Here is a 25092-nt window from a genome sequence, read left to right on the forward strand (position 1 = left end):
ATGTTTATGATAAACTGAAGGATGAAGTGTTCCTTTATGTGTTGTTGAATGTTTGTGATAAACTGAAGGATGAAGTGTTCCTTTATGTGTTGTTGAATGTTTGTGATAAACTGAAGGATGAAGTGTTCCTTTATGTGTTGATGATGAATGTTTATGATAAACTGAAGGATGAAGTGTTCCTTTATGTGTTGATGCTGAATGTTTGTGATAAACTGAAGGATGAAGTGTTCCTTTATGTGTTGATGATGAATGTTTATGATAAACTGAAGGATGAAGTGTTCCTTTATGTGTTGATGTTGAATGTTTGTGATAAACTGAAGGATGAAATGTTCCTTTATGTGTTTATGTTGAATGTTTGTGATAAACTGAAGGATGAAGTGTTTCTTTATGTGTTGATGTTGAATTTTTGTGATAAACTGAAGGATGAAGTGTTTCTTTATGTGTTTATGTTGAATGTTTGTGATAAACTGAAGGATGAAGTGTTTCTTTATGTGTTTATGTTGAATGTTTGTGATAAACTGAAGGATGAAGTGTTTCTTTATGTGTTGATGTTGAATGTTTGTGATAAACTGAAGGATGAAGTGTTCCTTTATGTGTTTATGTTGAATGTTTGTGATAAACTGAAGGATGAAGTGTTTCTTTATGTGTTGATGTTGAATGTTTGTGATGAACTGAAGGATGAAGTGTTCCTTTATGTGTTGATGATGAATGTTTGTGATAAACTGAAGGATGAAGTGTTCCTTTATGTGTTGATGTTGAATGTTTGTGATAAACTGAAGGATGAAGTGTTTCTTTATGTGTTGATGTTGAATGTTTGTGATAAACTGAAGGATGAAATGTTCCTTTATGTGTTGATGATGAATGTTTATGATAAACTGAAGGATTAAGTGTTTCTTTATGTGTTGATGTTGAATGTTTGTGATAAACTGAAGGATGAAGTGTTCCTTTATGTGTTGATGTTGAATGTTTGTGATAAACTGAAGGATGAAGTGTTTCTTTATGTGTTGATGTTGAATGTTTGTGATAAACTGAAGGATGAAGTGTTCTTTTATTTGTTGATGTTGAATTTTTGTGATAAATTGAAGGATGAAGTGTTCCTTTATGTGTTGATGATGAATGTTTATGATAAACTGAAGGATGAAGTGTTCCTTTATGTGTTGATGTTGAATTTTTGTGATAAATTGAAGGATGAAGTGTTCCTTTATGTGTTGATGATGAATGTTTGTGATAAACTGAAGGATGAAGTGTTTCTTTATGTGTTGATGTTGAATTTTTGTGATGAACTGAAGGATGAAGTGTTCCTTTATGTGTTGATGTTGAATGTTTGTGATAAACTGAAGGATGAAGTGTTCTTTTATTTGTTGATGTTGAATTTTTGTGATAAATTGAAGGATGAAGTGTTCCTTTATGTGTTGATGATGAATGTTTGTGATAAACTGAAGGATGAAGTGTTTCCTTTATGTGTTGATGTTGAATGTTTGTGATAAACTGAAGGATGAAGTGTTCCTTTACGTGTTGATGATGAATGTTTGTGATAAACTGAAGGATGAAGTGTTTCCTTTATGTGTTGATGTTGAATGTTTGTGATAAACTGAAGGATGAAGTGTTTCCTTTATGTGTTGATGTTGAATGTTTGTGATAAACTGAAGGATGAAGTGTTCCTTTATGTGTTGATGTTGAATGTTTGTGATAAACTGAAGGATGAAGTGTTTCCTTTATGTGTTGATGTTGAATGTTTGTGATAAACTGAAGGATGAAGTGTTCCTTTATGTGTTGATGTTGAATGTTTGTGATAAACTGAAGGATGAAGTGTTCCTTTATGTGTTGATGTTGAATGTTTGTGATAAACTGAAGGATGAAATGTTCCTTTATGTGTTGATGTTGAATGTTTGTGATAAACTGAAGGATGAAGTGGTTCTCACAGGACAGAGACGCTACAAACATCTGATGATCTTATAGAATATGATGCATTGATGTAGATTAAACCACCCACCAGGATGTAAAGGAGAATGTATTATACACATTAATGCACAGTAATATTCATCCAGAAATTTAAAATACACCTTAAAAAAATCTGTAACTCTACCCATTTATTTTACAGATTAACATAAAAATAGTAATAAATTATAAAAAATAGAATGTGAATATACATGTCTAGTTCTGCAAATCTGCAAACATGAATAAACATAACATTTCTATTATATTTAAGAAATAGTTTTGTTTTTTTACATTAAATGTACTGTTAAAATAAATGTGCAAATTTAAATCAGAATATCTGAAATATTAACTTCTAAATTAAAATGGAATACTGTAAATAAATTTTATAAATTAGATACAATTTGGGTGAATTAAGAGTAAAAAATGTTTCTGTAATGTCGCATAGATTTATTTAGTAAAAACACTGACAGGAAACATTTTACTGCACAATCAATACTTTTAGCTGATAATACTACAATACTTCTACTTTGACTTCGACTTTTTGTGGAGTATTTTCATATTGTGTGTTAGTACTTTTACTGGTTTAAAGGATCTAAATACTTCTTCCACTGCTGCTATTTGTGATACTAAACACGGTTGTAGGATTTGTAAAAGGAGATAGAGACTTTATTTCAGACTCAGGGTCCAGATAAAGTTCTTTGTTTGAAATGTTGTGTTTTATGTGATGAAGACGATGATGAACATTTATCTGGCAGGTTTTATTTCTAGTTTTAATTAAAATCGGACATCTGATGATTAGAAGTGTAATGTTCTGTCACATTCATTAACTGCAAATGTCTGATGATGAAGATGATGATGATGATGAAGGTGAACTGCAGTGTTCAGCTGTGTTTCTGCTGATCACTGCAGATTCCCCAAACTGATGTGATTGAGATAATCTGATTATGATACTGGATCAATGAACTGTGACTCTGCTAACAGATGGTCTCAGTGGAGAAGATCTGCATTCAGGAAATGTTCATTTCAAAATGTCTTCATCATTTTGAAATATTGAGACAAAATGTTCACAAATTTCAAGAGATATTACAAATCATGAGAGTCTGACAGTCAGTTCGGCTGATAAATCATGAAGCTACACATTGAAGTCCTTCAATGAGCGCTGCTGGATCATTGGAGGACCAGAGAACCACACAGTGAGGAGAACAGCAGCAGCAGGGCTGGACTTACATGGACCGCAGGGCTGGAGGGTGTTCACGGTGAGTGTCCGGTGGACAGGAACCAGTCGGCGTTATACAGCTGAGCGTCCCGGTGTGTGTTTGGGGGGGCGGGTCCAGACGGGGACGTGGGGTACCCCGGGTCTTTAAGCGCTTACCGTGTAACTGAGTCCCGCAGCACCGGGAGCACCGGGGCTCTGATGATTAACGGCCCCGTGTCAGGGGGCTCGGTCTCCGCTGTAAATCTCCAGGAGTAACGGCGGCGCAGCGGGGGTCCCCCGGTGGTCCGGGAAGTCTTATAAACAACGAGCCTTAAGCTTGAGTCACGTGGTAATTAGATCACTAAGCTAATGAGTTAAAGGGACTTCTTACTCCTTCTTACTCCTTTACTGGATGTCTCGCTACAGGCGACACATGAAGAAGTAGAGCTCATGAGGAAGTAGAAGTTTATTCTGGTCGTCGCTCCTCCTCCGAACACGTTGCGACATCGATCAGTGATTTCACAACAAGCTGGAGGCGACCAATCACAGAGCGAGGAATCAGGTCAAAATATGTAAATGTTTCACTTCTAAATGTCACAGGAACGAGGTACTAGTACCACAGAAATACTCCCCCACAAATACATGTGCTGCTTTCAAAATACATTGAAGTAAAAGTACACAAGTATCAGCATCGTAATACACGTAAAGTACTCATTCTGCATTTTAATATTATAATATAATATAATATAATATATTTACATATCTAACAGCCACATGTGTCATGTTATTTCTGATGTAATGTCTCCTCCTGGTGGCCTCAGTCTGTAACTACATGTGAAGTAAGTGCTGATATCCAGAATATTACAATATGACTAACTTCATACCAACAAACCCAAAACCTTTCCAGAGCTTTAAAGACCAATTTAGGGAAATTATTATGATTTAAATCTGAAGTTTAGTTTTTATAGTGAAGGCTGAGAACTAAAAAAATAGTTTTATGTTCACTTTATTATGGATAAAAATAGAGATCATAATAATGAAATAACTTCAACTTTAACAGTCTGGATTTCTTCACGATGACGTTTACTGTCAAATAAATAAAACGTGTGCAGTTCAAACTTTGTTTACCAGAAACACATTAAGGTTGTGACATCATCCGAGATTCAGGGAGCAGCTCCAGAGTCACGAGACTGAAGTAAGCTGTTTCACAGTAAAAGTCCTGAAGCTCCTTCACAATAAAAGCCCTAAAGCTGCTTCACAGTAAAAGTCCTAAAGCTCCTTCAAAATAAAAGTCCTAAAGCTGCTTCACAGTAGAAGTCTTAAAGCTGCTTCACAGTAAAAGTCTTAAAGCTGCTTCACAATAAAAGTCCTAAAGCTGCTTCACAGTGAAAGTCTTAAAGCTGCTTCACAATAAAAGTCCTAAAGCTGCTTCACAGTAAAAGTCTTAAAGCTGCTTCACAATAAAAGTCCTAAAGCTGCTTAACAGTGAAAGTCCTAAAGCTGCTTCACAATAAAAGTCCTGACACTGCTTCACAGTAAAAGTCTTAAAGCTGTTTCACAATAAAAGTCCTGAAGCTGCTTCACAATAAAAGTCCTGACGCTGCTTCACAATAAAAGCCCTGAAGCTCCTTCAAAATAAAAGTCCTTAAGCTGCTTCACAGTAAAAGTCCTGAAGCTGCTTCACAATAAAAGTCCTAAAGCTGCTTCACAATAAAAGTCCTGACGCTGCTTCACAATAAAAGCCCTGAAGCTCCTTCACAATAAAAGTCCTAGTAAATAAAGGGTGTGTACTGTGAAGCAGCTGTAGAGACAAAGGATGCTGATTTATTTGGTCTCAATCTACATTCACACGTTTTCTTTTTCTCTTTAAATAATAAAGTTTGTTTAGTTATTGGTCTGCTGGACGGTTTTCATGGAGTCAAAGAATAAAGAACGATCGTCTTTCTTCTTCTGTTGTTCTGATGTCAGTTGAGGGTTTTTTGCATCATTCTGCGGCAGAGTCGTGTTTTTTTGTGTCGCTCTCTCGTTAAAATTGGATGAAGCTCTTAAGACGGAGTCGTCCGTAAAGTGGAAACCAGCCTCAGATATATATATATATATATATATATATATATATATATATACTGCAGCAGAGTGTTTGGAAGCTCTGTGAGCTTTTAGCTTTTAGTCCGTCCAACTTTGTGTTCTTCACTTCAGTTCAAGAATAACAAGAGAGCTTTTAAAAAGAAGCACAAAACACAGAAACGAATGTCCAAAAACACAAACTCTGTAGTTGTTGCTCTGCTCTTCAGCTTTTGATTTGAAATTGATACAAAAGGTAAAAAAAACAGATTACCAGGAAAACATTCCTTATGTTAAATAGATTTTCATTTTGTTCCTCCTCCCTCTGGAGCTCCTGGATCTGGGTCTGTCCACGGTGGACCGGTCTCTGCTGGAGGATCTGGGTCTGTCCACGGTGGACCGGTCTCTGCTGGAGGACCTGGGTCTGTCCACGGTGGACCGGTCTCTGCTGGAGGATCTGGGTCTGTCCACGGTGGACCGGTCTCTGCTGGAGGACCTGGGTCTGTCCACGGTGGACCGGTCTCTGCTGGAGGATCTGGGTCTGTCCACGGTGGACCGGTCTCTGCTGGAGGACCTGGGTCTGTCCACGGTGGACCGGTCTCTGCTGGAGGATCTGAGTCTGTCCACGGTGGACCGGTCTCTGCTGGAGGATCTGGGTCTGTCCACGGTGGACCGGTCTCTGCTGGAGGATCTGGGTCTGTCCACGGTGGACCGGTCTCTGCTGGAGGACCTGGGTCTGTCCACGGTGGACCGGTCTCTGCTGGAGGATCTGGGTCTGTCCACGGTGGACCGGTCTCTGCTGGAGGACCTGGGTCTGTCCACGGTGGACCGGTCTCTGCTGGAGGATCTGGGTCTGTCCACGGTGGACCGGTCTCTGCTGGAGGATCTGGGTCTGTCCACGGTGGACCGGTCTCTGCTGGAGTCTGAGCTGAAGGAGGTTCTGGTGAACCTGCATGAGTTCATCTGGTTTCACCAGAATCCGACCCGGTGGCTCCGATGACGAGCATCAAGAATAACTCTATAGAAACAGACCATCTTCTCTCTGATGGTCTCTTTACTGATGGAGGTCTGATAGAGGACCAGGACTACACTGAGACTGGTTCATATAGAGGATCAGGACTACACTTAGACTGGTTCATATAGAGGATCAGGACTACACTGAGACTGGTTCATATAGAGGATCAGGACTACACTGAGACTGGTTCATATAGAGGATCAGAACTACACTGAGACTGGTTCATATAGAGGATCAGGACTACACTGAGACTGGTTCATATAGAGGGTCAGAACTACACTGAGACTGGTTCATATAGAGGATCAGGACTAAACTGAGACTGGTTAATATAGAGGATCAGGACTACACTGAGACTGGTTCATATAGAGGATCAGAACTACACTGAGACTGGTTCATATAGAGGATCAGGACTACACTTAGACTGGTTCATATAGAGGATCAGGACTACACTGAGACTGGTTCATATAGAGGATCAGGACTACACTGAGACTGGTTCATATAGAGGATCAGAACTACACTGAGACTGGTTCATATAGAGGATCAGGACTACACTGAGACTGGTTCATATAGAGGGTCAGAACTACACTGAGACTGGTTCATATAGAGGATCAGGACTAAACTGAGACTGGTTAATATAGAGGATCAGGACTACACTGAGACTGGTTCATATAGAGGATCAGAACTACACTGAGACTGGTTCATATAGAGGATCAGGACTAAACTGAGACTGGTTCATATCGAGGATCAGGACTACACTGACACTGGTTCATATAGAGGATCAGAACTACACTGAGACTGGTTCATATAGAGGATCAGGACTAAACTGAGACTGGTTAATATAGAGGATCAGGACTACACTGAGACTGGTTCATATAGAGGATCAGGACTACACTGAGACTGGTTCATATAGAGGATCAGGACTACACTGAGACTGGTTCATATAGAGGATCAGAACTACACTGAGACTGGTTCATATAGAGGATCAGGACTAAACTGAGACTGGTTAATATAGAGGATCAGGACTACACTGAGACTGGTTCATATAGAGGATCAGGACTACACTGAGACTGGTTCATATAGAGGATCAGGACTACACTGAGACTGGTTCATATAGAGGATCAGAACTACACTGAGACTGGTTCATATAGAGGATCAGGACTAAACTGAGACTGGTTAATATAGAGGACCAGGACTACACTGAGACTGGTTCATATAGAGGATCAGAACTACACTGAGACTGGTTCATATAGAGGATCAGGACTAAACTGAGACTGGTTAATATAGAGGATCAGGACTACACTGAGACTGGTTCATATAGATGATCAGGACTACACTGAGACTGATTAATATAGAGGACCAGGACTACACTGAGACTGGTTCATATAGAGGATCAGGACTACACTGAGACTGGTTCATATAGATGATCAGGACTACACTGAGACTGGTTAATATAGAGGATCAGGACTACACTGAGACTGGTTCATATAGAGGATCAGGACTACACTGAGACTGGTTCATATAGAGGATCAGGACTACACTGAGAGTGGTTCATATAGAGGATCAGGACTAAACTGAGACTGGTTAATATAGAGGATCAGGACTACACTGAGACTGGTTCATATAGAGGATCAGGACTACACTGAGACTGGTTCATATAGAGGATCAGGACTAAACTGAGACTGGTTAATATAGAGGATCAGGACTACACTGAGACTGGTTCATATAGAGGATCAGGACTACACTGAGACTGGTTCATATAGAGGATCAGGACTACACTGAGACTGGTTCATATAGAGGGTCAGAACTACACTGAGACTGGTTCATATAGAGGATCAGGACTAAACTGAGACTGGTTAATATAGAGGATCAGGACTACACTGAGACTGGTTCATATAGAGGATCAGGACTACACTGAGACTGGTTCATATAGAGGATCAGGACTACACTGAGACTGGTTCATATAGAGGATCAGAACTACACTGAGACTGGTTCATATAGATGATCAGGACTACACTGAGACTGGTTAATATAGAGGATCAGGACTACACTGAGACTGGTTCATATAGAGGATCAGGACTAAACTGAGACTGGTTAATATAGAGGATCAGGACTACACTGAGACTGGTTCATATAGAGGATCAGGACTACACTGAGACTGGTTCATATAGATGATCAGGACTACACTGAGACTGGTTCATATAGAGGATCAGGACTACACTGAGACTGGTTCATATAGAGGATCAGGACTACACTGAGACTGGTTCATATAGAGGATCAGGACTACACTGAGACTGGTTAATATAGAGGATCAGGACTACACTGAGACTGGTTCATATAGAGGATCAGGACTAAACTGAGACTGGTTAATATAGAGGATCAGGACTACACTGAGACTGGTTCATATAGAGGATCAGGACTACACTGAGACTGGTTCATATAGATGATCAGGACTACACTGAGACTGGTTCATATAGAGGATCAGGACTACACTGAGACTGGTTCATATAGAGGATCAGGACTACACTGAGACTGGTTCATATAGAGGATCAGGACTACACTGAGACCGGTTCAGGACCAGATAATGAATTAAAACCATCAACAGGAATAAAAAGCCGACTCAGAATCTTTTATTTCATTCTTTTTTTATTTATTTTTCATCCTGCTGCTTATTTGCGATGATGACTTTTTATTATTTTTCTCGTATATGAAGCGTTAATATGAAGGTGTTTCAGAAAAAGGTAATAAACATCAGCAAACAAAGAAAGACGTTCCAACATGGCGACCAACCAGAGGGGGCGGGGCCTCTGTCGCTCCGTAACGACATCATCATTATGCGCCGCGGTCGTCTCCGTGAAGCAGAAACGGGTGTTTTTGGGATCAAGTTACAGAAAGAGTGGAGCCGGTGGACTCATCAGTTATATATATATATATATATATATATATATATATATATATATATATATATATATATATATATATATATATATATATATATATATATATATATATATATATATATATATATATATATATATATATATATATATATATATATATATATATATATATATATATATATATATATATATATATATATATATATATATATATATATGTATATGTGTTTATTTAAGTTACTAAGATGTTACTAAGATGTGAAATCTGATTAAAAAGCTCTGAGTCGACCGGCTGCTCTCCGTAGAATTAAAGACTTTAATCTACTTTGAGTCTCACGCTGCCTTCAGGTGATGTTGGAATCGGCGTAAATACGACACAAGCCACGTTCACGTTAAATTTGTGTAATTCCCAATTTACGATCAATAAATCGATATCTGTCGTAAGTCTTTGTGCTGTTGATCAATAACAGTTTGAGTCGAAAAATTATATTTGTGCTGAAATGATGTTAATAATTATTATAGTCAGATTCAAAGCAGAAAACTTTACGCGCACGTCGACGTTACAACACAAAGATTTTGGCCTGTTTTTGTTGACAGCCGGCTGAAAAAAATCCGAAATGAATCAAAATAATTTTTTCACTTTCTATATTTTCTTAAAATTGAAAAAAATTATTTGATTATTTTCCAACAGTTTCTTTTTTGGGCATTAAATGTTTTAAAATAAGAACTTCAAAGTCATATTTTCTAATTTCAATTTTTTTTAAATCTTAATTCTTCATTTTATTCTTATTGTCTATTCTTATTGTATTTTCAGGTATTTTTAGACATGAACTCACAAACTAAATAAACGAAAAAAGAATAAATATAAACTAAATAAATCTAAACCATTCAATTATAGTAAATTAGGAATCATAATCAAAAATTGTATTAATATACGCAAAAATAAAATCAGTCTTTAAATTATAATTTCGTTCTTTGAATCCTTTAAAAAAAAAATATATATATCTCCTTAAAACGAGTTCCTACAAACGCCTCGTGTCTGACTTTTCCATGATTTTCTGACGTGACCTGAAGGCAGCGCTGCTGTTTTATAATATATAATGTATAATATAATATATATATAAATAATAAACAGAAGAAGACTCGTGTTACAACATTCCTGTCGAGTGTTTTGGTTTCACAAACATGAAAAAACAACATTCAGAAACATTTTACGTTCCTTCGAACCAGAAGAAGAAACACGTCGACGGTTTCTGTCGGTTCCACCAAAGAAACACAAAGAACCTCAAAAAATGGAAGACTTTCTCAGAGGCAGTACGGTGGGTTGTGATCGGTTCGTTCCTTTTCCTTCCATCGGTCCATCTGGCCGTTTGTAACCATAAAGAAAAATCATAAATCTCAAGAGAAGAAAAAGGGGCGTGGCAGCCAAACAGAGTCGACCTCTGTAACTCCGCCCCCTCGTTCATTTCAATATGGGGCAGAGCATGCTCAGCTGTCGGACTAAATAACGTCTCTGATTCTGTTTTTGTTCACATGCAAAAAATGTTTGAATTTTTAATCTGTGACATAAAAACATTTTTTTTATAGTTTACTCTGTCTTTTATTTTGGCGGGTTGGTTCCTGTGTCAGCTGATGGGAGGTGACCAAGTTTCCCAAAAATCATATTGGCGAGAATTTCAAACATTTTGCTCATTTGTTTTTCTGTAATAATTCTTCTTTTCCATTATCTCGACTTGTTTTGTGTTTTATTTCAACATTTCATCTTTAATTAACACTTTTTTTATCCTTAATACAAGATAATAATCTTTTGTTTCTGATTTGAGATGTGGAGACTTTTAAAACACAAAGTCACAACTTCTTAAAATACATTTTAAAAAGTGTTTCCTGAAAAAAGGACCGAAACACTTTTATAGTGTTCTTAATAATAAAATAATAAAAGGTTGAATTTTCACTGAACTTCCATAAAACAACATTTATTCAAATCAAACCAGACTTCTGTTAATAGTTCACTGATTTAGAGTAAAAGCTGTGCAACATAGAAACAATATGGCACCAATGATACTCCAGCTTCTCTGCTGCTACATGAGCTTTATACAATACTTTCAACACATTATTAATATTATCATAAAGGCAGTGATAGAACAGGCTGATTACATGAAGCAGGAAGTGGAGGTCGACTGGTTGATCTTTGTAAACTGAGAAAAGTCGAGATGCTATTTTTTGGGAAACTGGGCCGGTAACTTGTGAGAAGAGTAAAGGGTTTAAAGAGAGAGAAGAAGAAACAACTCGTTATTTCACTGTTTACAGGAAACCACTGCTCGGTGTCATGAGGTCCCAGTGAAACAAGCTCACAGTTCTTAAGGGCAGTGTTAAAACATGTCACCCAAATATCCTCTCATCGGCCGACACCTGAACGCAACACGGAGAGGACGCTGACGTCCAAACTGTAAATGTGGACGAGTTTTAATTCATTTAATCTGCTTCAACTACGGCTACTTATTCAAATAAATGTACCACAAAACATGAGGAAACCGTCTCGTTTAAGGACTTCATTACCCACAAATCCGTGTTTTTGAAGACACAGAGTTTAGCCTTTAGAGGCGTCACTTTAACTGAAATCAATGTGTTCCTGGTGTTTACTTGTTGACTAATAACATCTGAATTTGTAGCAGTTTTGTTCTTAAATCACTAGCAGCGACGTCATGATGACATCAGCGTACTCTCTGACTCCGCCTCCTGCTGAAAGCTCAGAGAGATCAATAAGAAAAAATACAAGAAAGAATCTAATATTTAAATCATGTGGAGATTCAAAGAACTACTTTCTTTGTGAGACTCATCAGTCAGTAACTGCTGTGATAATCGTTCCACATCAAAACATTCTTTTTACGTCGTATCGTATCAAAACATACCGTAACGTACCGTATCGAACCGTTTCCAACGGTATCGTTACATATTGTACCGTACCATACCGAAACATATGGATACGGTAAGGTACGATACAGTACGTATTGAAACATATATCATCTCGTACATATAGAACTGGACTGTTCAGACCGGATCACAGTTACACAACTCAGCTGTTAGTGTCTCCATAAATCATTCAAACCCCCCAAACGTCTGCGTGTGCTTTTAGAAAAAACACATCACATCCTATTTCTGCTCAGTCCCTGAACGCAGCACAAAGACAGGAAGCAGGAGCTTTTCCTTCTCTTTTAGGTTTGAGCTCTTCACATTCCTCATCATCTTCATCTTCATCATCAGATTTTAGATCCAGCTGCTTCCTTTGAGAGACAATCTATTAGAAGACACTGTCTGAAGACACCGGAGACTCTAGAGACAGAAGACCAACAGTCAGTGTCCTGAAGACACCGGAGACTCTAGAGACAGAAGACCAACAGTCAGTGTCCTGAAGACACCGGAGACTCTAGAGACAGAAGACCAACAGTCAGTGTCCTGAAGACACCGGAGACTCTAGAGACAGAAGACCAACAGTCAGTGTCCTGAAGACACCGGAGACTCTAGAGACAGAAGACCAACAGTCAGTGTCCTAAAGACACCGGAGACTCAAGAGACAGAAGACCAACAGTCAGTGTCCTGAAGACACCGGAGACTCTAGAGACAGAAGACAAACAGTCATAGTCCTAAAGACACCAGAGACTCTAGCGACAGAAGACCAACAGTCAGAGTCCTGAAGACACCAGAGACTCTAGAGACAGAAGACCAACAGTCAGAGTCCTAAAGACACCAGAGACTCTAGAGACAGAAGACCAACAGTCAGTGTCCTGAAGACACCGGAGACTCTAGAGACAGAAGACCAACAGTCAGAGTCCTAAAGACACCAGAGACTCTAGAGACAGAAGACCAACAGTCAGTGTCCTAAAGACACCAGAGACTCTAGAGACAGAAGACCAACAGTCAGTGTCCTGAAGACACCAGAGACTCTAGAGACAAAAGACCAACAGTCAGAGTCCTAAAGACACCAGAGACTCTAGAGACAGAAGACCAACAGTCAGTGTCCTGAAGACACCGGAGACTCTAGAGACAGAAGACCAACAGTCAGTGTCCTGAAGACACCAGAGACTCTAGAGACAGAAGACCAACAGTCAGTGTCCTAAAGACACCAGAGACTCTAGAGACAGAAGACCAACAGTCAGTGTCCTGAAGACACCGGAGACTCTAGAGACAGAAGACCAACAGTCAGAGTCCTAAAGACACCAGAGACTCTAGCGACAGAAGACCAACAGTCAGAGTCCTGAAGACACCAGAGACTCTAGAGACAGAAGACCAACAGTCAGAGTCCTGAAGACACCAGAGACTCTAGCGACAGAAGACCAACAGTCAGAGTCCTGAAGACACCAGAGACTCTAGAGACAGAAGACCAACAGTCAGCCAACAGTCAGTGTCCTGAAGACACCGGAGACTCTAGAGACAGAAGACCAACAGTCAGTGTCCTGAAGACACCGGAGACTCTAGAGACAGAAGACCAACAGTCAGTGTCCTAAAGACACCGGAGACTCAAGAGACAGAAGACCAACAGTCAGTGTCCTAAAGACACCGGAGACTCAAGAGACAGAAGACCAACAGTCAGTGTCCTAAAGACACCAGAGACTCTAGAGACAGAAGACCAACAGTCAGAGTCCTAAAGACACCAGAGACTCTAGAGACAGAAGACCAGAGTCTTTTCACGATGTCCATCTTTTCTTATTGTTAATCTCAACTGGAGAAGAAAAGACTTTGGTCATCAAACTAAATACTGGATCATCTTAAGTATCACTTTGTCCTCAGCAGTGATGGTCTGCAGGTTACTTCGTCCCGGGTTTTCTCTATTTACAGATCATAAAGAATAAAGATCAAAACTCACTTAACATCACTTCACCACCTCCAGACAAATCATGCCGAAGAACTCGTCAACGATATTTTGAAGATTTGAGTTTTAATCAAAGATCTGAGGTCCAATGTTTTTAAGACTCCCGAGTTGTTGCACCTTCTTGATAATCTGTATTATTTGCACCCTTTTCCACTTGATATTGCAGCTGCAGCACAATAATATTAGTATCTAATAATAATTATGGAGGGTTATGTTCTAGATTTACATAAAAGCAGTACGTCTGTCTGTTGAAATGTGTGCTCCTCTTATAGAAACCAAACATGTTGGTGGATCATCTCTCTTAGTTTCAAGTCACCGGGCAGACCTGGTCCTCCGTCCACGAAACCGAACCCACGACCCCAAACAAACAAAACGAGATGTGCAGCTGACGAAGACGAAACAAAAAAAAACACTCTTCTCTCTGATTGGATGGAACAACACGCGGAAGAAGAAGAAGAAGAAGCGCGGCGTGTCGAAAGTGCTAAAGTTTTTGCATTGATTAAGAAATGAAAGGAAGTGAAAGTTTCTACATGGCTTAAAGCTTCAGAGTTCTCAGCGCTCGCTCAGCTCCGAAAAACATCTCGTCATCGTCGTGACGGCAGTGAAGATGATGATGATTACAACGTGGCGATGAAGAGCAGGTGTGCTCGCCTCCGGGCGCCGTATCAGCAGGGCTTTTTGCATAAAATGTAAATCATCATCATCAACGTCCTGATTTTTTTTTTTCATCTTCAAACAAGCACCTCCCCCTTTCCCCCGCACCCCTCCTCCCCCGGCACATTTTAAATATTTCAATATGAGCAGAAGAAGATTTTTCCCGTTTTTTATGATTTTTGTTTTTTTAGCTTCTTTTGTTTTTGTCGTCGTGGCGGTTTTGTTGTCGTCGTTGTTGCTGAACAGAGGGAGTGCTAAAATGGGAGTTTGCCTCCTCCTCCTCCTCCTGTAGGGGGCGCTGCAGGCTATGATCCGTCCCGCTCTGTGAGGTCATCCTCCTCCTCCTGCTCCTCCTCCTGCTCCTTCATCACCCTCCGCTCCTCGCTGTTGATCGTTGGGCTCCGCGACGACTTCAGCAGCTTCTCCTCGAGCTCGTGGAGCGACGGCTCCTTATACATGCAGACTGATGGGGGGGGGGGGGGGTATCACATCACAAGATAAACATCAACAGTGTCAAAGAAGTTCAAATAACATATAATTCATTAACTAGTCCTCTAACCGTCAATACACACAATGATATTACTGCCTGTTAGAATGCTCTTTATTCATTTATTATGTTTTCTGTACGTTGATGTCTAGTTTATTAAGACTGCATGGATGAGTACTGGCAATATGCATATTGTTATTAAATACAAATATATGTAAATTATTTATAAAATTATATACAAATATATTTATTATATACAAAAATGTTTATTTTACTTCCAAATATATCTTCACTTTATTCAAATATATGTATATTATATACAATTATATTCATATTATTTACAAATATATTTATATTATTGTACATTATGAAAATATATGTATATAATGTCTATAATGTATATGTACCTGTAACACACAGGCAGAAGAAGGGAGGAAAGAGGATGAGGGAGTTCAAATAACATAAAGAGAGCTGGAGAGGTTGAAGGAGAAGGATGTGGAGGAAGAGGAGAAGATGGACAGATGGACAGGAGGAAGGGGAAGGTGATCTTTGACTGATATTTTTAAATGAAGATGGGGGAGGAGGGGGGAGACAGAGGGAGACACAGAGAAGCTGAAAGCAGAGACGGAGCTTCATGTTCCCTGTTAATCTGTCCATCTGTGATATTAGAGCTTCAGCTTGTCCTCAAACTCAGAGGAAGTTCCTGCAGGACGACCTCAGATCTCTGAGTGAAGATCCACTCACGATGAGTTCAGGGGCAGCAGGTAATAAACTCACGATGAGTTCAGGGGCAGCAGGTAATAAACTCACGATGAGTTCAGGTGCTGCAGGTAATAAACTCACGATGAGTTCAGGTGCTGCAGGTAATAAATTCACGATGAGTTCAGGTGCTGCAGGTAATAAACTCACGATGAGTTCAGGGGCAGCAGGTAATAAACTCACGATGAGTTCAGGTGCTGCAGGTAATAAACTCACGATGAGTTCAGGGGCAGCAGGTAATAAACTCACGATGAGTTCAGGGGCAGCAGGTAATAAACTCACGATGAGTTCAGGTGCTGCAGGTAATAAACTCACGATGAGTTCAGGTGCTGCAGGTAATAAACTCACGATGAGTTCAGGGGCAGCAGGTAATAAACTCACGATGAGTTCAGGGGTAGCAGGTAATAAACTCACGATGAGTTCAGGTGCAGCAGGTAATAAACTCACGATGAGTTCAGGTGCAGCAGGTAATAAACTCACGATGAGTTCAGGTGCTGCAGGTAATAAACTCACGATGAGTTCAGGGGCAGCAGGTAATAAACTCACGATGAGTTCAGGTGCAGCAGGTAATAAACTCACGATGAGTTCAGGTGCTGCAGGTAATAAACTCACGATGAGTTCAGGTGCTGCAGGTAATAAACTCAAGATGAGTTCAGGTGCTGCAGGTAATAAACTCACGATGAGTTCAGGTGCAGCAGGTAATAAACTCACGATGAGTTCAGGTGCTGCAGGTAATAAACTCACGATGAGTTCAGGTGCTGCAGGTAATAAACTCACGATGAGTTCAGGTGCAGCAGGTAATAAACTCACGATGAGTTCAGGTGCTGCAGGTAATAAACTCACGATGAGTTCAGGTGCTGCAGGTAATAAACTCACGATGAGTTCAGGTGCAGCAGGTAATAAACTCACGATGAGTTCAGGTGCAGCAGGTAATAAACTCACGATGAGTTCAGGTGCAGCAGGTAATAAACTCACGATGAGTTCAGGTGCTGCAGGTAATAAACTCACGATGAGTTCAGGTGCAGCAGGTAAGAAACTCACGATGAGTTCAGGTGCTGCAGGTAATAAACTCACGATGAGCTCAGGTGCAGCAGGTAATAAACTCACGATGAGTTCAGGTGCAGCAGGTTAATAAACTCACGATGAGTTCAGGTGCTGCAGGTAATAAACTCACGATGAGTTCAGGTGCAGCAGGTTAATAAACTCACGATGAGTTCAGGTGCAGCAGACGATAACGTTGTTATTGTTCTCTTTTAATTAGTGCGCAAAAATAAAGCGTTAACTTGCCCAGCACTACTGCTAATGCTAAGGTGCTTCCAGTATTTGATGCTAAGCTAGGCTAACCAGGAACTGAGACAGCAGGTGATCCTCAGGTGTGTGTGTGTGTGTGTGTGTCTCACCTTCGATGGGTCTGGGGACAAAGTGTGAGCAGGGTTTGGTCTTCTTCACTCGGTTCCCCTTCATAATGACTCCGTCCTTGTTGAGGCCCAGGAACCAGGCCCGGCCCGACTCATGCTGCCGGTACTGCGTGGACGAGTAGATGACGTAGTAGTTCTCAAACACCGACTCCTTAAACTTACACTCTGATGTGAACACATCCTGAAACACAAACACACACACACACACACACACACACACACACACACACACACAGAGTGGGGACATCATGAACAAATGAGGACACTGTTTTTGTAAATCTCACATCTGTCAGTTACTTTATACAGTAGCTGTGTTGGTGAAAACAACACAGAAACAGGAAGTGGACTTTCAAAAGTCAACCAAAATAAAACAAGAGGAATATTTTTATGTCAAAGAACATACACTCATTTATGTTGAGAAAATGTATGAAGTGTTAGTCTGAATTAGACCTCATTCAGAGTAAAACCTGTGTGATATGTTGGTATTGTTCAGGTTCTAGGATCGTTCTTTGGAGGTCTATATGTATATATTAGTGCTGGGCAACGATTAAAATATTTAATCGCGATTAATCGCATGGATTTTTTGCGATTAATCGCGATTAATTGCATTGTTATGGCAAAGTTCAATAATGATTTCAAAAGTAGTGTATTGTGCACTTTTATTTTAAAAGTACTGCTATATGAACAAAAGGGCAATAACATTTGGCTCACGAGATGCAGGTAGCATGTTTTATACTTAATGTGAATATAATTCATACTTTGTTGGCATCTTATTCTGAAAACCGGATGTTCGTCTGAAGAAACCGGATGTTGTCTCACGTTAATCTTTCCGCTAACTTTCAAAGTCCTTCGCTCGCTCCCGATCTGTGCCGTTTAAATGCGTTTACCGTGAATTTCAGCATATAGGTGCACTAAAGTTACTGACTACAGGATGTTTGCTGGCTTTTATCCCACTGTTCTTGTCATCCTCTTGTTGTTATGTATATGTATTGTCTCTTGTCTTTCAATAAAAAAATAAAAAATAAAAATAAATAAATAAATTATAATAAATTTAAAAAATGCGTTAACGCGAAATTAACGCGTTAACTTGCCCAGCACTAATATATATATACGTATATATACATATACGTATATATACATATGTATGACATGTATATATATATATATACAAATGTGTATGTATATATACATGTGTATATATATACATGTATACATGTATATATATATACATGTATACATGTATATATATATACATGTATACATGTATATATATATACATGTATATATACATATACATGTTTATACACATGTATACAGCTGATTCACTACCAGAGTCTCTCTCTGTGCCTTGAACACAAAGCAACTAGTCAGCAGTTAGTAGAGCTGGAGTAGAGATGATGTCAGAAGAACAGAAGGAGAAACATCATGAAGGACTTGGACATCAACAGGTTTATATGAACAAATATGTTTTAGAGAAGCTGTTTGAAGGAATGAAGGAGGGAGGCTGAGTTCACACTTCTTGTTAAATATGAACTTAAAGTAAATTTAGCACATTGCAGCTCCCTCCATAGAACAGGTGTGTGTGTGTGCCCTCTGGATACAACAGGTGGTCAAGGAGGAGCGGAGAGCCAATCAGAGCAGAACAGAACCACACAAGCAGAAACCTGCTCCAACATTTAATTCCCATTGAAGGTCTTTTAAAGTACAGAAGGGAAACTAATAAATGCTGATTTAGCAAATATCCTGATCCAAAACAGGACTTTTGTGTTGTATTTCCAACGTTATCAGGGTCTTTATAAAAGGGATAATTGTATTTTTTGGATTCGTAGTTTCTTCTCGATAATGTCTGATATGTTCTCTGACAAACATTGGAGGAACTGCAACCAGAGATCAACTGACTTCATAATTCACTAAACACTCAAATAAAAGAAAACAAAAAAAAGTCTCATTGCTGGTGCATTCAGGGACAATCCAACATATACAGTTTAAGTTTAAAACAAACAGCCGTGAACCTACAAGCTTCTGGTTTTCTCTTTTACTAAAGTTCTAAATGTTTTTCTTCATCAACCCCTTTTCTCTTAGTGAACATGTTAATGTACCATAGACACATCACTTGTTTCCTATAACCAATGTAATGTCCGCATGGAAGCATGGTGGAATTAGAATAAGTTTATCATCTCAAATGTTATAAGAATTGCAAAGTAATTAAAGTTACCAGATAAATGTAGTGAAGTAAAAAGTGCAATATTTTCCTCTGAGACGTAGTAGAGTAAAAGTAGAAAATATATAATATCTCAATATTGTACAAAAGGATTACTTGAGTTGATGTACTTCCACCACTGTCACTAAATGTGGGGAAATTGGGCATCTACAAGGTAGTAAACTATTCCTGTGCAGGTACAGAAGATAAAGTATGGAAGTGAAGGGACATAAAGCAGGACATCATCTGCATACAGTGAGATTTTCTATTTAGTTTCTTGATTTTAGGATCAAAAAGTACTAAAATCTTTGGCTCAGGAGCGTTGATCTTCATCTGGCTGTCCCCTGCACGAGGACTAATTCATGTTACATGCTACAAACCATAAAAACCAGCAGCTGAGTGGGAAAACAATGTTTTTATCAGCACTCCTAGTTGTAATTACACCTAAATAAAACGATAACTCTTATTCATTCAGACATTAAAAGATAACAAATATACTGCTTGTATTTTGTTTCATTTATTAACTAACCACTAAAAATTGGTACCACAATAAATATAGAAAATGTCCAAGGGAGGAGGGGCGGTTAGCATCTTGGAATAATATTGGAATAACGGGATGTTTTTCTCATTCATTATTATTAACCACGTTCAGTAGAGTAGTAGCAGTAGGGTCACCTCACTATTACAGTTACTGTCTGCCTGAGGTCGCCTCCTTCCTGTTTACACAGATCTAATGTATCATCTTCATCATCCCTCTCTTCCTCCATCTTGTTTCTTATGCTGCGCACAAGGCGACTGAAGAATTGCATTTTAAAGTTTTATGGAAGAAGCAGACGTGAATTATTGATGGAGGACGGACTCAGTGAGGCGAAGCAGCAACGACTGGAGCTGGTTTACACTGTAGACTGATCAGGGCCGTCCTGTTTATTGTTATCACTATTAACTAGTATTAATAGTTTCTAAACTATATAAATATACATATTTTACTGCTAGAAGCCCGACATGATTTTAAGCTGCTGAATTTTGAGAAGAAACCTCCAAAACAAAATGAAGACAGACAGGTAGACAGACAAGCAGACAGACAGGTTTTCTTACTGATGTATAGAGGAATCCCTCTGCGTTCATGGCCACGTAGAGTCCAGCCTTCACTCCCTGCATGGCCACAACCCTCAAACCTACTGGGATCAGATTAAACAGAGCTACAGGGAGAGACACAGAGAGAGAGAGAGAGAGAGAGAGTCACAGAGAGAGAGAGAGAGAGAGAGAGAGAGAGAGTCACAGAGAGAGAGAGACACAGAGAGAGAGAGAGTCAGAGAGAGAGAGAGAGTCACAGAGAGAGAGAGAGAGAGAGTCACAGAGAGAGAGACACAGAGAGAGAGAGAGTCACAGAGAGAGAGAGAGAGTCACAGAGAGAGAGAGTCACAGAGAGAGAGAGAGAGAGTCACAGAGAGAGAGAGAGAGAGAGAGAGTCACAGAGAGAGAGACACAGAGAGAGAGAGAGAGAGAGAGAGAGTCACAGAGAGAGAGACACAGAGAGAGAGAGAGTCACAGAGAGAGAGAGAGAGTCACAGAGAGAGAGAGAGAGAGAGAGAGAGTCACAGAGAGAGAGTCACAGAGAGAGAGAGAGAGAGAGAGAGTCACAGAGAGAGAGAGTCACAGAGAGAGAGAGAGAGAGTCACAGAGAGAGAGAGACAGATAGAGATACAGGGAGAGACACAGAGACAGAGAGAGACACACACAAAGAGAGACACAGAGAGACAGACAGACAGACAGAGACAGTTGGTCACTGCAGAAGTTCAAATGTACCTTAATACAAAAATGAATTTGTTTCCTTCAAACTAATCAAATAAAAGTCTTGTGCTTAAAATAACTAAATATATCATTTCTGTGTGTAACTCGACAAAAATCTGCAGTTTGGTTTAAAATCCATCTCCAGCCGGCTGCATGAGACGCTTCCAGCTGATAAACTGAGAGAATAAAAGAGAGAAAGAGAGGGGGGAGATAGAGGGATGAAGTGATATGGGGGGGGGGGATTTAATCCTTGGGGACAGAGAGCTGCAGTGTGGGTGAAGATGAAGAGGAGGAGGTGGAGGAGGAAGAGGCCTGTAGCGATGGCTGCTGTTAATCCTCCTTTATTTAACGCAGAGACAGAGAAAGAGAGAGAGGGAGAAAGAGAGAAAGAGAGAAAAAGAGAGAGAGGGAAATCCAAAACATCTCCTCCTCCTCCTCCTCCTCCTCCTCCTCTTCTCCTTGTCCTCTTTTTTTGCTTCTCGTTTCCAAACCAAAGGATTTGAAAGATGCAGAATCTGTAATCCGGAGCTCATCCAGCGGCTCATATCTCACGTCTTCCATCACTGACACTGAAATGTGTCGGATACTTCTTCTTCTACGGTCTCACATTTAAATCATGTCTCTACGCTTTTATCAACATATATTAAATATAAGTTTAACATGTTAACATAACTGTATCACAAACATTGAAAAACTCTGATCGGTAGATGTAATTCTTAAACTCAAACTGAACCTCAAATTCTTAAAAGCTTTATGAATATTTACAATTTTATATATTTAATATATTTATATATTATATTACATTTAATTATATATCATATTTAATATATAATTAATAATATTTTACATTTGCACAAGAGAGAAACATGTAGAATAGAATATAAATAAATAAAATAACATTTTGGAAACAGACATTGTAGAGAAGCTGCTGCACTAAAAGGAGCGCCGACAAAAAAAGATGAATTTTATCAGCAACCTCTTCATCAAACACTGAGGTCACTGCTGATGAAAATGACAAGGACGATGATGGCAACAGGAAGTGTAAAAATAAAGAGCTTCTTCTTCCCTGTGTGAACTCTTATTCTCTTCTTCGTCAACGTTACAGAAGCATTTCTAGAAACAGGGATTATTACCGGAGTCTGTTTCTGTAACTTGTCTCAGCTCCATTGTTTCTCTTGAGCCTCCAGGTGAGCTCATATGTAGGTAGGGCTATTTTAAGATCTACTCTGTTTTCACCTCCTCCCACTCGTGTAGTTTGTAGAGACTTTTAAAGCCGACATCAGATAAAATATATATGTGTGTTCGTGTTGTCAACACAGAGGCCATCGAGACGAGTAAGAAGCTTTGAATTAAAACTGTCTGTTTGAGACTCACTGTTGTCGCTGTTCTCGTCCTTGTTTCCACTGATGGCTCCATCAGGCTGCATCTGCAGGTAGAAGCCCTGCTCGCTGAAGAGGCGCGTCACGATGCCCTTCAGCTGCTCTGAAACACAACAACAACAACAACATCAACAACACACACTTAGAAACAAGACTGCAAACACTCACTCAGCAGGTCTGAGATCCGTGCTGCAGACCATCATCCTCATCTATCCACTCTGAACACATTTATTATTCATATCATCTCCTCTCGTTCACGTTATCACACTTCATCTCCTCTCGTTCACGTTATCACACTTCATCTCCTCTCGTTCACCGTTATCACACTTCATCTCCTCTCGTTCACGTTATCACACTTCATCTCCTCTCGTTCACGTTATCACACTTCATCTCCTCTCGTTCACCGTTATCACACTTCATCTCCTCTCGTTCACCGTTATCACACTTCATCTCCTCTCGTTCACCGTTATCACACTTCATCTCCTCTCGTTCACCGTTATCACACTTCATCTCCTCTCGTTCACAGTTATCACACTTCATCTCCTCTCGTTCACCGTTATCACACTTCATCTCCTCTCGTTCACGTTATCACACTTCATCTCCTCTCGTTCACCGTTATCACACTTCATCTCCTCTCGTTCACGTTATCACACTTCATCTCCTCTCGTTCACCGTTATCACACTTCATCTCCTCTCGTTCACATTATCACACTTCATCTCCTCTCGTTCACAGTTATCACACTTCATCTCCTCTCGTTCACCGTTATCACACTTCATCTCCTCTCGTTCACCGTTATCACACTTCATCTCCTCTCGTTCACGTTATCACACTTCATCTCCTCTCTTCCACCGTTATCACACTTCATCTCCTCTCGTTCACTGTTATCACACTTCATCTCCTCTCGTTCACCGTTATCACACTTCATCTCCTCTCTTCCACCGTTATCACACTTCATCTCCTCTCGTTCACGTTATCACACTTCATCTCCTCTCTTCCACCATTATCACACTTCATCTCCTCTCGTTCACCGTTATCACACTTCATCTCCTCTCGTTCACGTTATCACACTTCATCTCCTCTCGTTCACATTATCACACTTCATCTCCTCTCGTTCACCGTTATCACACTTCATCTCCTCTCGTTCACCGTTATCACACTTCATCTCCTCTCGTTCACCGTTATCACACTTCATCTCCTCTCGTTCACCGTTATCACACTTCATCTCCTCTCGTTCACCGTTATCACACTTCATCTCCTCTCGTTCACATTATCACACTTCATCTCCTCTCGTTCACGGTTATCACACTTCATCTCCTCTCGTTCACCGTTATCACACTTCATCTCCTCTCGTTCACGTTATCACACTTCATCTCCTCTCGTTCACCGTTATCACACTTCTTCTCCTCTCGTTCACGTTATCACACTTCATCTCTCGTTCACATTATCACACTTCATCTCCTCTCGTTCACAGTTATCACACTTCATCTCCTCTCGTTCACCGTTATCACACTTCATCTCCTCTCGTTCACCGTTATCACACTTCATCTCCTCTCGTTCACGTTATCACACTTCATCTCCTCTCTTCCACCGTTATCACACTTCATCTCCTCTCGTTCACCGTTATCACACTTCATCTCCTCTCGTTCACAGTTACCACACTTCATCTCCTCTCGTTCACCGTTATCACACTTCATCTCCTCTCGTTCACGTTATCACACTTCATCTCCTCTCGTTCACGTTATCACACTTCATCTCCTCTCGTTCACCGTTATCACACTTCATCTCCTCTCGTTCACCGTTATCACACTTCATCTCCTCTCGTTCACCGTTATCACACTTCATCTCCTCTCGTTCACCGTTATCACACTTCATCTCCTCTCGTTCACCGTTATCACACTTCATCTCCTCTCGTTCACATTATCACACTTCATCTCCTCTCGTTCACAGTTATCACACTTCATCTCCTCTCGTTCACCGTTATCACACTTCATCTCCTCTCGTTCACGTTATCACACTTCATCTCCTCTCGTTCACCGTTATCACACTTCTTCTCCTCTCGTTCACGTTATCACACTTCATCTCTCGTTCACATTATCACACTTCATCTCCTCTCGTTCACAGTTATCACACTTCATCTCCTCTCGTTCACCGTTATCACACTTCATCTCCTCTCGTTCACCGTTATCACACTTCATCTCCTCTCGTTCACGTTATCACACTTCATCTCCTCTCTTCCACCGTTATCACACTTCATCTCCTCTCGTTCACCGTTATCACACTTCATCTCCTCTCGTTCACCGTTATCACACTTCATCTCCTCTCTTCCACCGTTATCACACTTCATCTCCTCTCGTTCACGTTATCACACTTCATCTCCTCTCTTCCACCGTTATCACACTTCATCTCCTCTCGTTCACCGTTATCACACTT

General features: G+C 40.0%; 2 protein-coding genes across 3 annotated transcripts in view; both read right to left on the reverse strand.

Moving 5' to 3' along the window:
* il1rap (interleukin 1 receptor accessory protein) overlaps nucleotides 1-3609 on the reverse strand; it is a 38057-nt gene extending 34448 nt beyond the window's left edge. Inside the window, exon 1 of the mRNA XM_076082789.1 lies at nucleotides 3166-3609. Coding sequence (XP_075938904.1) covers nucleotides 3166-3167 — 2 coding nt within the window. The 5' untranslated portion in view covers nucleotides 3168-3609. The remainder of the gene's footprint in view (nucleotides 1-3165) is intronic.
* Nucleotides 3610-10262: 6653 nt separating this feature from the next.
* LOC142939586 (fibroblast growth factor 12-like) overlaps nucleotides 10263-25092 on the reverse strand; it is a 54381-nt gene continuing 39551 nt past the window's right edge. For both annotated transcript variants that reach the window (XM_076082796.1, XM_076082795.1), the window contains exons 2-5: nucleotides 22657-22764; nucleotides 20587-20690; nucleotides 17274-17472; nucleotides 10263-15090 (exon numbers count right to left, since the gene is read on the reverse strand). In XM_076082796.1, the coding sequence (XP_075938911.1) occupies nucleotides 14933-15090; nucleotides 17274-17472; nucleotides 20587-20690; nucleotides 22657-22764 (569 nt within the window). In that variant the 3' untranslated portion in view covers nucleotides 10263-14932. The remainder of the gene's footprint in view (nucleotides 15091-17273; nucleotides 17473-20586; nucleotides 20691-22656; nucleotides 22765-25092) is intronic.

This window comes from Anarhichas minor, unplaced genomic scaffold, assembly GCF_050575085.1.
Source record: "Anarhichas minor isolate MPS153535 unplaced genomic scaffold, ASM5057508v1 ptg000102l, whole genome shotgun sequence".
NCBI lineage: Eukaryota > Metazoa > Chordata > Actinopteri > Perciformes > Anarhichadidae > Anarhichas > Anarhichas minor.